Raw genomic sequence first — 13,422 nt, 5'->3', positions numbered from 1 at the left:
TGTGGTCAAGCTTGGGTTAAGCGATCAACTTCGAGTTGTCTCTTACCTCCATGAACGCGACGGCTTCGTCCCAGTTCCAAACCCGAGCACCCACAATCAAATCAGGAAACACCGTTTTATTGCGGCTGCCAAATGGCGACACCAAGGCATTGAAAATTGACCAAAATGCGTGCGTGATTCGCTATATTCCACTCCCCCTTTCCTCATATCTACCACCAGGACCGTTTCTCTTGGTCGAGTCGGCGTCTTCTATGCCAACGACCTTATTGGGGAACCGTTTGGAAGAACATATGACATTGTCGACAAGAAACTCAAACTGTTACCCCCACGCACCTTAGCCGATATCGGTGAGTGGCCAGCTGGATGTCAAGTTCGTGCTTTTGAGGCTTGAGTCAGAGGATACCGACGCGACCAACGAACTCATAAACGACGGTGAATTTGTGCAGCCGTTGACGGGGGATGAGATTCAAGCCTTGAAGCAATCAGGGACCCATGCCTCGGTGGGTACGCCAATGTCCACAGAAAAGCCTCCCCCACTGACACATTGCAGGACATTATCAAGATGCAGATTGAACAACACGCGAACTACTCGCTGAAAACGGAGTACAGCAAAGAAAAATACAAAAAGCGTAAAGAGGCCAAGTGTGTCGTGTGCCCCTCTAAAGGTTTTGTTGTGCTAACAGGTTCAAAGGTACTCGAAAACCTTTACGACCGTTGAGCCTACGCTCTTCAACGTTTGCGAATACTGGTTCAACAAGGACCCCGATCGAGTGCGCGACATCCGTATCGACGCCCTCTCTCAAATCCTCAACATGGCCAACATTCGGCCTGGCGGGAGGTATATTGCCGTCGATGACGCGTCCGGTCTAATTGTGTCTGGTATTTTGGATCGAATGGGAGGCTCTGGTCGTCTTATTACCATCGGCAACGCAGACTCACCTCCGGCATACCCTATCATGGTGACGATGAACTTCAACGAGGAAACTGTGTCCCCGGTCCTCTCCTCTCTAAACTGGGCCACCGCAGACGAATCACATACACCCCGTAAGTGTTAGTTCATTGTTCAGATGTCCATTAAAGGGCCTAGTTTCTAGTGGTACCGCCGGTTGACGTTCCATCTGACCAAATAAAGTCCGATCGACAAAAATCGCGTCTCAACAAGCGGAAATTTGCGTTGGATGCACTGAATAATACCAGAGAAGAACTCTTCGCTGGCAACTTCGACTCGTGAGTGCCCACTCAAGCCATCCTTACAACTTGCTGACAACAACCATCAGACTAATAATCGCGAGCGAGTATGAGCCCTATTCTATCTTGGAACGACTCATACCATACGTCTCCTTTTCTGGATCCATCGTGATATCAAGTCCTTACGCTCAAGTCCGACTCTTTTTTTTTCTACTCGCTAGCTTGTCGACTAACAGTGCAAGTAGATCCTAGCAGATGTACAGACTAAGCTGCGGGCATTACCCCAGTATCTTGGCCCTTCCGTGACAGAAGTGTGGTTACGGCGATACCAAGTCCTGCCTGGAAGAACTCATCCAACCATGACCACATCTGGTGGTGGTGGATTCATCCTCCATGCCATTAAAGTGTAAGTGATGGCCCAGTTTATCCGATCTCGCCAGCCAACGCAACTGAACAGAAATGACGATGCGTCTGCGAACGCCATGACAAATTTCAGACGACCCAAGGCAAATGGTGGAGCGACGAAGCAAATTGTCGTCGCAGAGGATGAGACGATGGAGGACGCAGAGAGCAACACTAGTTGAGAACTGTTAACTGTTTCCAGTTACAAAAAAACTAATCCGTAAGGGATAAAAATAATGCGCAAAAGCTCGTCAAGTCATTAGGATGGGGGAGTGGATTCAGGGAAGAGGGCAGAAAAGACCTCATCCACGATCGTGTAGGCGATGTGTTGATTGAGTCGACGATTCTGTAGAACCGCAAATATTCTACGAGCACCGCGACGAGCATTGGAGCGGCCGATCATGTTGGCAGCAAGGTCTGTTACTACCATGAGCAAGGAGAAATGGCCATAGCCATCAACGTACCCGGGACGAGTGAAGAAAGCTTGCGATTTGCTTCATCTCTCGTCTTGATTTTCTCGTCAACGGTCCTAGGAACACTTGGTGGTTTCAGCTTTCCGCCCGGCCATAAACCATTGCGGAACGCGTTAACTAAATTCATGACGCGGGATTCTTCCAGGAAGATCTTGGTGTACTCTCGGATTTTGCTGCGAAGATACTAAATGCAAAATAAATAAAAACCGACATCAAGGCACGTACCGTTCAATGGTCCCACCAAGCACTTGTTGGAGGATGATGACAACGGCCTGGCGTCGAAGCCAATTGTTGGTCTTGTTGAGCTCGAATACCGCCAATAGCAGATCGCAAATTGGGGCGGAAAAGGTTGAGGTGCTTGTCTCTCCCTCTAGCGGTTTGAGGTCACCTGACAGTTGCATCATGGCCGCCTCCGACGAAGTTTTTCCCGACGCATTCAGAGCTTGCGCAACCAGATCGACATCATTCACACCAGACCCCACGATGCCTGCAAACTCAGCCGCTTGGCGCGTAAGTCTCTGGATCATGACGTCAAGCATTGAGGGACCAAAGAACATGTCGTCGATGCTCTCTGTGACGGAACGATATACCGTCCGCACAAGGTCAGTACCCGAGAACGCGGATGGACCTTTATTGTTTGAAGACGGTTGCGTTTCGGTAGCGACGAAAGGTGAATCCCTGGAGAGGAAAGCTCGAAGCTCGTCACTATCGCACACAATGGGAATGGCGATAAGATTCTGTTTGGAGCATTAGCTTTTGAATCCGGAGAAGAAAAAACACTGACCTGTAGATATTTCTCCAAAGCAATTTTGCGAGTATCCACAAAACTTCCAGAAAGCGCTGTAACAAGCCGCTTCCCAGGGAACTCGAGGCTTCTGACAAGCGCATAACGTTCCCGAAGCTTCGTATGCATTGAAAGGAACTCATTGTACCGTCGAGCAACAACCCATCCAGAAGCAAAGCTGCCATCTTGAGCGAGTTGCTGTATTTCGACAAGGTAGCGGACAACCTGCTTTCCGTCTTCATCACCAATGGTGGAGTTGACGATCGCGACCTTTGTGCGATCTGAGAAGAGGCGGTTTGCTGCTTCTTGTTGCTCATACTGCATTTTTTGGAACTGCAGAGCGTTCAACTCGCGGTTCATCGAAGCCTTCGATTTGTTGAGGAGTTTGAGCTCTTGGGTATCACCAGTTAGCTCTGCCTTCCTGATCAAGGTGACGAGGATAGCTTCCTGCGATTGCAGATTGGTGATGTTGTCAGTTAAACGAGCAATCTCGTAAGAAAGCTGCAAGTCGCCTGGCGCTGCCATTTGGAAGGAGCCCGAGTCCTCGTTAGCCTCATCTTGCTGCTCTTCGTCAACTTCGTCAACTTCATCATCAAACATTGGTCGCCGTTTGCTTGCAGTTCGAGTGTGAGAGGGCTGGAAGGCCAAGTCCCCCATGGTATGATCTTGATCAGCATTGGGTAAAGCTTGCTCTTGTTCCAGTGCAATGATGTCGGTCAAGGCAGCTTGAATCGCTTCCATACGCTTTTCTTCCGCCCTTTGCATACGATCGTCCTCGTCATCGAAAAGCGGGGCTCTGGTTGATTCGGAGGACATGTCGGATACAGGTGACATCAAAACCTCGATATTTGAAGGACGCGAATGGTAAGACCCAGAAGATCTATGAGAGCTGCTGCTTGCCGTCCGTTGCCGCGTGACAATAGGTGAGGAGTCTGAGCGAGGGGGCAAATGTGGGATGGGTCCAAAATTGGGTTTAGCGGGCGACGGAGAAGCGAGATGGAGACCAGCCAGCCCAGGAGCTGTAACTGAGCGCCTGTCCTTGAGAGACGGAGGCGGTTCCGGAGAGTTTTGGAGCGAAGAACGACCGAAGTCTGTGTCACTTATCGCACGGAACCATAGCTGTGACCGCTCAAACTCTTCAAAGTCATGCTCCATACTCCGCTCGACTTGTCTTTGAGCTAACATCACACTCCTGCGAACAGTTCGTTGAGAAGCGGGAGTTGGCGGGTCTGTGCTTGTCGCAAAATCGCGGATGCGTTGGATGTGTTTCTGCGGAATCGAAGCAAGTGTAGGATGAGGAGTCGGCATCGAAAAGTACAATTCATGGATCATGGTGATGTCTTCTTTGACCGTAATGGAGGTCGAAAGGTCTTGGAATTGTTCGTCTTCGTCGCCTGAAGAATCGGAATCGACGGATTCCAATGGGTTCTTGAAGCTTTCCACTGTGAGCCAGAACTGAACAAGCAAAGACCGATTTCGACGATCCATAAACTCCATGAAGTACGACAGAGAGCTTGGATTTTGCAGGACATCTCGTAGGGTGATTCCGGATTTCGCACCAGGTTCTTGATATGCGGATTGTCGACCCTGAAATTGATCAGTCGCTGTTGAAAGATGAAGGGTGTACACAGACAGAATCGTCCTCTCCACCAAGAACTACGATGCGTTCTTCTACCTTGCGTTTGGCGGTATATAATCTGTCCAGGAATGCAACAACGTCTTCAGTCTTTTCTCCGTTTATCCAGTCCTCCTTTTCATGATTGGCTAAGCACAATGAGTAGATTGAGCAAATGTATAAAGCAAGCGCACCTAAGGACAAACGCGTGCGACGAATCTCTCCGACGACATCGTTTTTGAGGCGCCGTGCATCGAGCAGAGAGGAGCAGCGACTAATACTCCGCAGGAACGATTCAAAATGACGAATGTCGGTCCGGATGGTGATAGTCTCGGTAGCCGGCATTGTTGTTTGAGGGGCAGAGGAAAGACGATGGGATCGGGGGGATTGAGCCTCAAGTACATGCCGAACTTTGGTAATGAGCTTTCTAATTGAAGTTGAGTCTCATCCGAACCTAAAGTGGGACCTAATCGACGCACTGTTCGTGGATGGCCGCACCAGCCTGGAAAGAGTTATTTACTTCACGACTTCGAAATGGAGTGGTCCACGTACCACTTGGTCGATTGCCTTGTTCCAAAAATCAGGATCCGAGACCATTTCCATGACTGGATATAATACAGCGCAGGCGACAATCTCCCGTACAACGAGCTTCAACACCCTACTGCCGGCTTCTTTCTCTGGCAGCACAAAGGGGAGGGCTTTCTCCACCAACTGACGAAGATGCGCTTCTTCAGCTTGTTTGGTGAACGTGGTGGAAAGATTGTCAACTGAAGGATGTAATTTCCCCGCACCCTTGACACCGGCATATCGACTGGCGAGGAGTAAATCAAGCTCCTCTGACTGCGTCAACCGTCGCTCCAAACCGGCGCCACGTAAAGCAACCTCGGATTGGCGAAACTGCTCGATATGAGCTGTGACTTTGGGAAGTATACGCTTGACGACTAGTTCTGGAATGTCGATTGCAGATGCTCGATCAAGCATGTTTTCCAATGACTTGTGTAAGATAGAGGAGACTGCCATGGGAAAGGATGGTGACGAGGAAAGGTCCTTGTACCACACCAGAACAAAGTCGCGGACAATCATAATGAGGATGTCGTTGATTGCACCGGAGAGCACGGGGGCGTCTGGAACCAAAGCGGGAAACGACTGTGGGCTATTTTGTGACCATTGCGAACGCGTCAGTACAGCCTGCCAGGCAGCGGGAGTCGAGAAGACAAAAGGCTTGGCAGCATATTGGAGGTTGTTGTTTCGGGAGGGGGACTTGGTATCGAGAATATGGCTGACGAGGGTGTTGAGGACCAAAAAAGCTAAACCGAGGAGTACGACAACAAAAGGTGAGATGAGGAGTAAGGTGATGGGAGAGGAGACGATGCGGAATATGGCTGGGAGAATTACTGCTAGTCCTGCGACGAAGGCGACAGTCTGTACGCTGAAGCCAGACGCCAGCATGATCTACATGCCCAAGGTAGTCCGGATCACGCCCAGATCACGCGTTTTTCCCTAATCCGTCATGTCCTCCTCCCCAGAGGCCAGACCATTGTCCGTTCGTGACCTTTTTTCGTGTTGTGAACACCTCATTTAGACCACACACAGACGACGGAGGGGTTTATATGCGGTGGGATAGCAGCGTGTATTGCCGTTACCATTTCAAACCCAGCTGAGGTGGCAAAGACACGCCTGCAACTCCAAGGAGAACTAGCCAAAACTACGCAAAAAGTCTACAATAATGCTTTAGACGCTATGAGCAAAACGTACAGAAATGAGGGGATTCGCGGAATACAACGTGGCCTTGGTCCCGCATACGTCTACCAAATTCTGCTGAACGGCTCTCGCCTTGGGTTTTATGAACCCTTCCGTCGAAATATAAACCGTTTCGTCGGTAGACGGCCTGAGGAGCAACTTCCACTGACTGCGATCATTGCCGGCGCATCTAGTGGCGCTGTTGGAGGTCGGCAACACTGCGCTATATGATTTCGAGGAGATTAATAAGACGGCCCAGCTTCCTTGGGCAATCCTCTCTTCCTCATCAAGGCAAGAATGCAGGCTTATTCGCCATCTCTGCCAGTTGGGACACAACATCACTACAGAAGCTCGTTCCATGCACTTTCCACCATATTCCGAGCAGAGGGTCCACGCGGTCTTATTCGGGGAATGGATGCGGCGATTTTGAGAACATCAATGGGTTCATCTGTGCGTTTTTATTATATGGTGGAAGCTCAACTATAAGGGTCTATAGGTGCAATTGCCCAGCTACAACCTAACCAAGAATTTCCTGGTGAGCCGCGACATCTTGCCGGCAAATAGCGCATGGACATTCCTGGCCAGTAGTTCAGTCTCCGGAATCTGTGTTGTGCGTAATACCGTCACTTCCTTATCTCCCTCACGTGTCTTCAGTGCATCGTCATGCAACCAGCTGATACGGTTTGTGTTGCTCGCACTGACGGAGGGTTGCTAATAAAGTATCTGCAGGCACTGACTCGAATGTACAACCAACCCACAGTGCTGGGTCCAAATGGGAAAATGGTGGGGACGCTCTACAAGAACCCGATAGATTGTCTATGGAAGACATTCAAAGCAGAAGGAGTCCGGGGATGGTACAAGGGCAAGCACTATGTTCCTTTCCCCATTTTCTCAGGCTTAACTCTTCGTAGGATCGACGGCGCACTTCATGAGGATAGCCCCGCATACGATAATAACGCTTACAGCTAATGACCTTATCATTAATCTCTATAAGAGAATGCGCAACTAATTGCGAATAGACCATTAGAGCTCAAGTCCCATGATTCGTCGCACGTCCCATCCAATTCGTTTCATGACATGCTTATATCATACGCGAGTTCTCAGAGGCATTGCGAATAGTCTGAAAGGTGAGTGAGCGCGTAATCCAAATCCACGACAACAAGACTTACAGTCATTTGAGTAGGTGCAGGTGCTACCAGCTGCACATGAGGTACATCCAGTCCAGGTCGAGCCACCACACTGCATATAACATCTCAGAATGTGGTGAACAGACCAAGTGATGTTTACCTGTCCATATAATGGTGATGTGCACCCAGTGCTTCCTCCGCCTGGTGCGGAAGTCGTTGAAGATGTTTTCGAGGTCGTTGTGGTTATTTTTGAGGTCGTCGTGGTTCCAGTTCCACCGCTAGCGGCTCCGGGGTTGGTCAGGGTCAAAACGCCTGGGCGGTATGGCAAGAGGTTGTAGTCCCCGCCAGAAGACGGCGAGCGTCCCTGGTAAAGCAGTTGGAGGTTGCAAGGGTCAATTTCCATATTCTGGTCAGCATTGTCACGAATAAGATCGCCATGGCTGATGTCGTTTGTCCAGGTCGCGCCGCTGTTGGCCTTGCCTGCGAACGGGGCACTCTCACTCGTCTTATCTGCTGTCCACGACCCACCCAAGCTCGTCGCAGTGAAGGAGCGGAAGTATCGTCCATTGGCGCCTTGCGACTCGACGATCATCAGCCATTTAGTCTGGCCTTTGAGCTTGTAAACCTGGACCGCCTCAAAGAGGTCATTGGTGGGACCGCTCATAATCGTAGTGAATGAGGAGCCGAAGCTGCCAGGGAAGTTGCCGATCGGCATACTAGCGCGGTAGATGCTGCCGTTGTCGCCAGCGAAGAAAAGATACATGTTGGAACTGTCTCCAATCACTGTCTGGTCGATTGCGCCAACGCCACCGCCAGAAAGTTTACCGCTGAAGAGTTCGTTGTCTCCGGACCAGCCGTTGGGGTTGGTGGGATTACTTGAGGTGCGATAGGAAAACGTTGTTGGGCCCCACTGATGCGCAAGAATCCAGATGTTTTTTGGTGCAAACAGGAAGAGTGTTGGCGCAACCGCCGAGCCTGAAGTCATACCCTGCCGCTTCTCAGCAAAGAGAGTTGGCTAATCAAAAACGACTATACCGTTTGGGTGGCTGAGCCCATTTGACTCCAGTCGCTAAAAGTGCTGAAACCAAGCGAGCCCCAATTCGAGCCGGTGTCGTGGTAAGTAGCATAAACGAGATGCTGGCCATTATACGGCGCATGCGAAAAATCTTTGAGCGAAGCCCACCCAGACTTGGGCGTCGCGAGGGCGGCAGTTGAGTTCCATTTGTAGCTGGAAGGGAGGGCGCAGGTTTGCGCCGTCACAACTGCTGCTGAGGCAAGAGCAACAAGCAACGCCTGGATCATCTTGAACTTGGATTTCAGCAGCCTGCGACGTCCAGAGCTTTTATATGCTACACCCCACAGTGGGTTTTTCCGAGTGCTGGCTGTGCGTGTCTTTGGCTCACGATTTTCCCGTTGGATCGCTGAGGTGCGCTGACCGGTCCGGCAGTCCTTTGCCACTGAGGATGTCTCTAGCGGTGATATCCTTTCCACGCGGCAATCGGAAAAAGTGGGCCCCCCCGGTGACAGGTATGATAGTTGATTAGTGCCGCGTTTCTTATTTTATTACGAAGATGTGGGGCATTCGACATTTCCTACTGTCCCAGACACATCGCTAGTAAGCTGTATATGATTGGTTATACTCGCTGATTATCGGTACCCTGAAGCACAGGACAAAAACAGAGTCAAAAATCATCAAGCAAACCAGACTGTGTTCGCCAATTTGCTGCCGGGCCAGTGGCAGGATGACAGCATTCACATACTTACTTGCGATATCTTTCCGGGGAGAATGGCAGTCTGGTCGTATGATCTGAGCTCAACGTGAATCGCAGTCAACCAATACGTTCACTCGGACCGCTCGCAGTCTGTGATACGACTACTCACGTGAGGTGACAAATCCGAATCGGTGTCAAGGATCACGACTAACATGATTCCATGATGGCCTCGGATTGAAGACTTCATTAACTCGCGAGGTGCCTGACAGGGCAGCAAGTTGTAGGTTCATCGACCATGTCGTCCGATTAGTGCTACCTTCTAAATGCACTTCCAACCGATGAAGTCCAACCTGGTTCACATAACACTGGCAGAATCATGGCACGGAATCATCGAACGGCCACAGCTACATACACACCAAATTTTCCAAGACGGCGATGATTATGAGATTGAATAAGTGAGTAACGCTGAGTCTTTTCTTAGCATATCTCATCGGCTTACCGTCGTCACTTTTCTTTGGGTCAACACTGGCACTTCACTTCCCTAGCAGGCTGAGAAACATGAACCTGATTCAGTCTATCATACGGTTACGACTCGGAGTACTGGACAGATTCAAGTCCAAGGCTTTATTCCTGTGCGATTATTAATATCACATCGGTTCAAACTCCTATGAATAGAGCCAATCATCCATTCTTTGTTCCGATATTCAAGATTTCGGTCTCTTGCCAGTGGCGCGGGAGACGTTCAGAACTCATGAGAGAGAGTCGGCGTAGAAAAAGGCCTGCGATGGAAATCTTGATGGCATACAGGGAGTCTCACGGCTCCACGCACAATGCGACCGGAGGCGGACCACCCTGCGGCTTGGAGTTGATTATTCAATTTATTGAGGCCAAGGTTCCTTGGTTGCAAACACATTTGTCACAATCATGTGTGTGTGTGACTCGTCACATTCAACCTCTTTCCATCTTCAAGTTTCGACCGACAATCGTATGAACGGTAGCTCTCGGAAGTTTATATCCGACAGAAAACGCGCCAAAAGCGTACGAGCCACCTATAACTACCACTCTCGGTCCACTGCTCTAGCTGTTGGGAGTCGGGAGTCAATCACGATTCAATCCCCTACTGTCAGGAAGCGTCTATGTTGTCATCCACGAACTTGACTGGCTAAGGACTGGAGCAATGCATTAGAAGATGGAGGCTCTCTCTGATTTATTCAATCACCCCGTTTTAGCCGGGGTCCATACATAGACGCCCACAGAACCTCGTTCGACAGGCGTGTCATACGGGGTGAACTGCGACCGAAGATATTATCAGACTTCTTAGAAGGACTATTGCTCCTTTGCCGCTTTGTTTGTGTTGCCCAATATGGGCAGTGGTAAGTGGAACTCTGAATGTCTTGTCTTGCTGCTCAATTCACACAGTATGGATGGTATATCATGACCGAGTGTCCGGTGACGATGGGCTAACTCATGTCTCCAAATCTCTCTGCTGACCCTGAACCCTGACGACTTCTCTTAACGTTTGTTCCCCACATAACCTGCAAGTCCGGTCATCGCTTACGCTAAGTGGAACAAGGTCGAATTCATCTTAGAAGTTGAACTCTCTTTTGACTGATACGGGGCAAATTTCTCCCATATATTGTCTCTTATCTCAATACTCGCTTCATGAAGAGACTAACTTGTTGTTCGGTGGGAAGATAGCCCTTTCGGGTCCAGCTATACGCTACAGTAGTTTTGTGTGCTGTTATGTAGAGTGCTCATCAATCCTGTTATCTGGATGGCACTTGCCATATCAGGAACAAATTTTGTACGACATCACAGTGACCCGACGTAGAAAATTGAATGTTGCTGGCAGCCGAGCCACCTGGCACCGAAGTCTGCTCCACCACCCACCATCTCCCACCATCCGCCGGTCTGCCTGGACTGATGGAAGACCAAGATACAACAACACACGAAAGGCGGAGACCCTTGAATTGACAGCTGGACTTCCCAGGAAGAACCTTTCTCTAACTTCAAAAAGCCTGGCAGAACCCTTCATGTCTCTCTTGTGACCCGCATCCTTCCAACCACCATGGTCAACTGGAAATCCGACGCCGAGATTGCGAAAGATGCCCGTCTGTATCCTATGTCGTCGCGGTCTAAACGCGCTGACTTTCTCGCCAGTTGTTTTCAGCCGATTTATGCACGTCTTGCTGGGAGTTTATATGTACCTCTTTTTCGCTCCTTCGCTCGCCAACTCGCCCAACTTGTTTCGACAGATGGGAATGGTTCACGTCGTTGCCTTTCGATTGGGAATACCTGTCGGGCAAGCGCAAGTTTCGCTGGCCGATGGTAAGCACCTGCGATCTCTATTCATTTAGGTGACCAACTCGCTTAGATATTCTACTTCTTGAATCGCTACTGTTTACTCATAGCCTTGATTGGAATGTGGGCAACTCTTTCTGTATACCTTCAATGTGCTCATTATTTTCTCCAAAGCTCGGTCGCTTTGAATGTTACCACGTACTATACTGCCGCTTTCCTTCCCATCCTCGCGCTCACATGTTGCCCAGCCAGATTGACTGCCAGAGCTTGTATACCTTTAATTCGCTTTTTGGCAATGCGGCTATTGGCGAGTTCTCTTGGTCACCTGCATACTATCCAGTGCTCTAACACCAGCACAGGACTCGCAAGCATTAATCTTTCGCTTCGAACGTGAATTCTTCGAGAGCTATTCGCCTGGCGAGACCGCTAAACATTATCTAGCATCGCGGTATGGAACCAGCAGTGGTACATCTGGGTGCCTCTAATCTGTGTCATCCTCGGGCATTGGTCGTTGCTTCTTCATGGTCTGTTTCTCCCTCTCCGCTCCTGCGTTGCCCATATATATATCTTCCACAGGCGTCTTTCTCAAAGCCGAATGGAAGCCTGAGCTCGGAGGCTGCCAAATTACCTCTACCGATAACCGTTTGCTCGCCATAACATTCATTTACTCAATGGTGTTCGACCTTACTGTCCTGTTCCTGACCGCATGGAAACTGGTGTTCCCTACGGGTGGTCGTTCGCCTCTCGTAAACCTCATCTTCAACGACGGACTCATCTATTTTGTCATTGCGTGAGTCCTCCGAGTATAACCTACACTGTAGGCTCATTCGTGACCCAGCTTCTTGTCCAACTTGCTGGCTACTGTGCGTTGACCTATCTTCTCACTGGAGGCTGTCCAGGGCTCAAGTTTGGCTCATGTAGATTTTCATGCTTCTCGACCTTAACGCCGTTATGTCCATTATCGCCAATGTCCCCGCAGCAATTGCTTCGACGGCAAGTATAATTCAGCCTAGCTCCGCTCTTCATAACCTCAACTATTGCATAGATTGTTGCGTGTCGTGCAGTTCGACGTCTTGCCAATTATGGCCAGACCGGAGCGCAGATGTTTGGCGGACACACCACCGCTAGCTCGACCCTGGCATTCAAGAATTCCAATGGCCTAGGGACAACTCAGCGGCCCAAGGTCGTAACGAACATGAAAGCATCCGAAGGAGTTCACGTTCAAGTGAGTTGGTTGACCTGACCGTAGGATTAATCTTAAACCTAGTAGATGGAGACATTTGAGAGCCCGACTACTGCTGTCGACTCGCACTCGCATTCGTACCTCGAATTCGACGAAACTGGAAAGCTTACGCGATCACCACCGGATGACCTTGAAGCACAGATTCCCGCTGACGAATTCAAGCGTCCAGAGTACTGAACTTATCCGGACCCTCCCCTTTTTACCCCTCTCATTGCATCGAACTCTCATTTCCGTGGAACAACACACTCTTTCTTATCAGCATCCTCAGCATATCATTCCTTTCCTTAGACCCATCGCACCATTGGACTCGTTTGCCGTTGCCAGATATATACTTTGCCAGGCACTTTGTACGATACGACGCGGAAGAAGAAGGAAAAAAAGTAGCAACGAGGATTTGTTGTAACTGTAAGATGTAGTAGTAATAGGTTGAGAAAAAGCTCGAAGACAAGCGGTCGAGAGAGTGCCTGAGCATCAATAAGAATACCCATAGTGCATGGCTTGTGGGCAACTTCAGCATCCGCCGCCCGCTAGCTGCGGAACTGTCTACGTCAGCTCGTAGGAAACGATTGGGTCGAAGTCGGGAAGGAGAGAAAGACATATTGCCACGGTGGTGGAATCCATCTCAACTTTTCCTTCCAACTGTTCAATGTTGAAGGAATTCTTGGGCGCTCCAGCGACGAGTGCGGAGGGGCGCCGTCAGACATAGGTTCAAAGTCGGGCCTTCTTCTTGTGGATTTCCGATGGATAGAAGCACCATTGATCCAAGCTGTTTAAATATGAGTGGAACTAAGATTGTACCGTGACTACCGTTGGGAACGGAAGGCATCGCGAAACCAC

General features: G+C 49.8%; 5 protein-coding genes across 5 annotated transcripts; 3 read left to right on the top strand and 2 right to left on the bottom strand.

Annotated features, from left to right (window-relative positions):
- Positions 1-50: 50 nt before the first annotated feature.
- On the top strand, positions 51-1,772 carry MIND_00510700 (uncharacterized protein; the record flags this gene model as incomplete). The annotated part of the gene is made up of 9 exons (XM_037361898.1): positions 51-169; positions 220-347; positions 397-500; positions 551-642; positions 692-1,044; positions 1,095-1,227; positions 1,278-1,380; positions 1,434-1,594; positions 1,646-1,772. The coding sequence occupies 9 exons, from the start codon at positions 51-53 to the stop codon at positions 1,770-1,772; spliced, it is 1,320 nt and encodes a 439-aa protein (XP_037222190.1).
- Positions 1,773-1,849: 77 nt separating this feature from the next.
- Positions 1,850-5,911, bottom strand: MIND_00510600 (uncharacterized protein; the record flags this gene model as incomplete). The annotated part of the gene is made up of 8 exons (XM_037361897.1): positions 1,850-2,007; positions 2,055-2,236; positions 2,289-2,800; positions 2,848-4,434; positions 4,481-4,611; positions 4,657-4,889; positions 4,942-4,964; positions 5,015-5,911. 8 exons carry the CDS (start codon positions 5,909-5,911, stop codon positions 1,850-1,852), a joined length of 3,723 nt encoding a protein of 1,240 aa, XP_037222189.1.
- A 61-nt stretch (positions 5,912-5,972) lies between these two features.
- Positions 5,973-7,211, top strand: MIND_00510500 (uncharacterized protein; the record flags this gene model as incomplete). Its single annotated transcript, XM_037361896.1, has 7 exons — positions 5,973-6,005; positions 6,056-6,410; positions 6,462-6,652; positions 6,699-6,812; positions 6,857-6,883; positions 6,932-7,064; positions 7,114-7,211. 7 exons carry the CDS (start codon positions 5,973-5,975, stop codon positions 7,209-7,211), a joined length of 951 nt encoding a protein of 316 aa, XP_037222188.1.
- A 91-nt stretch (positions 7,212-7,302) lies between these two features.
- On the bottom strand, positions 7,303-8,631 carry MIND_00510400 (Alpha-L-arabinofuranosidase axhA-1; the record flags this gene model as incomplete). Its single annotated transcript, XM_037361895.1, has 4 exons — positions 7,303-7,322; positions 7,372-7,441; positions 7,490-8,317; positions 8,365-8,631. 4 exons carry the CDS (start codon positions 8,629-8,631, stop codon positions 7,303-7,305), a joined length of 1,185 nt encoding a protein of 394 aa, XP_037222187.1.
- A 2,478-nt stretch (positions 8,632-11,109) lies between these two features.
- Positions 11,110-12,762, top strand: MIND_00510300 (uncharacterized protein; the record flags this gene model as incomplete). Its single annotated transcript, XM_037361894.1, has 11 exons — positions 11,110-11,152; positions 11,202-11,369; positions 11,416-11,465; positions 11,517-11,653; positions 11,697-11,732; positions 11,784-11,866; positions 11,919-12,132; positions 12,181-12,205; positions 12,250-12,339; positions 12,388-12,567; positions 12,613-12,762. 11 exons carry the CDS (start codon positions 11,110-11,112, stop codon positions 12,760-12,762), a joined length of 1,176 nt encoding a protein of 391 aa, XP_037222186.1.
- Between the last annotated feature and the right edge of the window lie 660 nt (positions 12,763-13,422).

The sequence above is a fragment of the Mycena indigotica genome (genome assembly GCF_014461135.1).
Source record: "Mycena indigotica strain 171206Taipei chromosome Unknown Mind.scaff0004, whole genome shotgun sequence".
NCBI classification, from domain to species: Eukaryota; Fungi; Basidiomycota; class Agaricomycetes; order Agaricales; family Mycenaceae; genus Mycena; species Mycena indigotica.
Note: the sequence above shows the minus strand (reverse complement) of the source record. Positions and strands in the feature narration are given on the sequence as shown.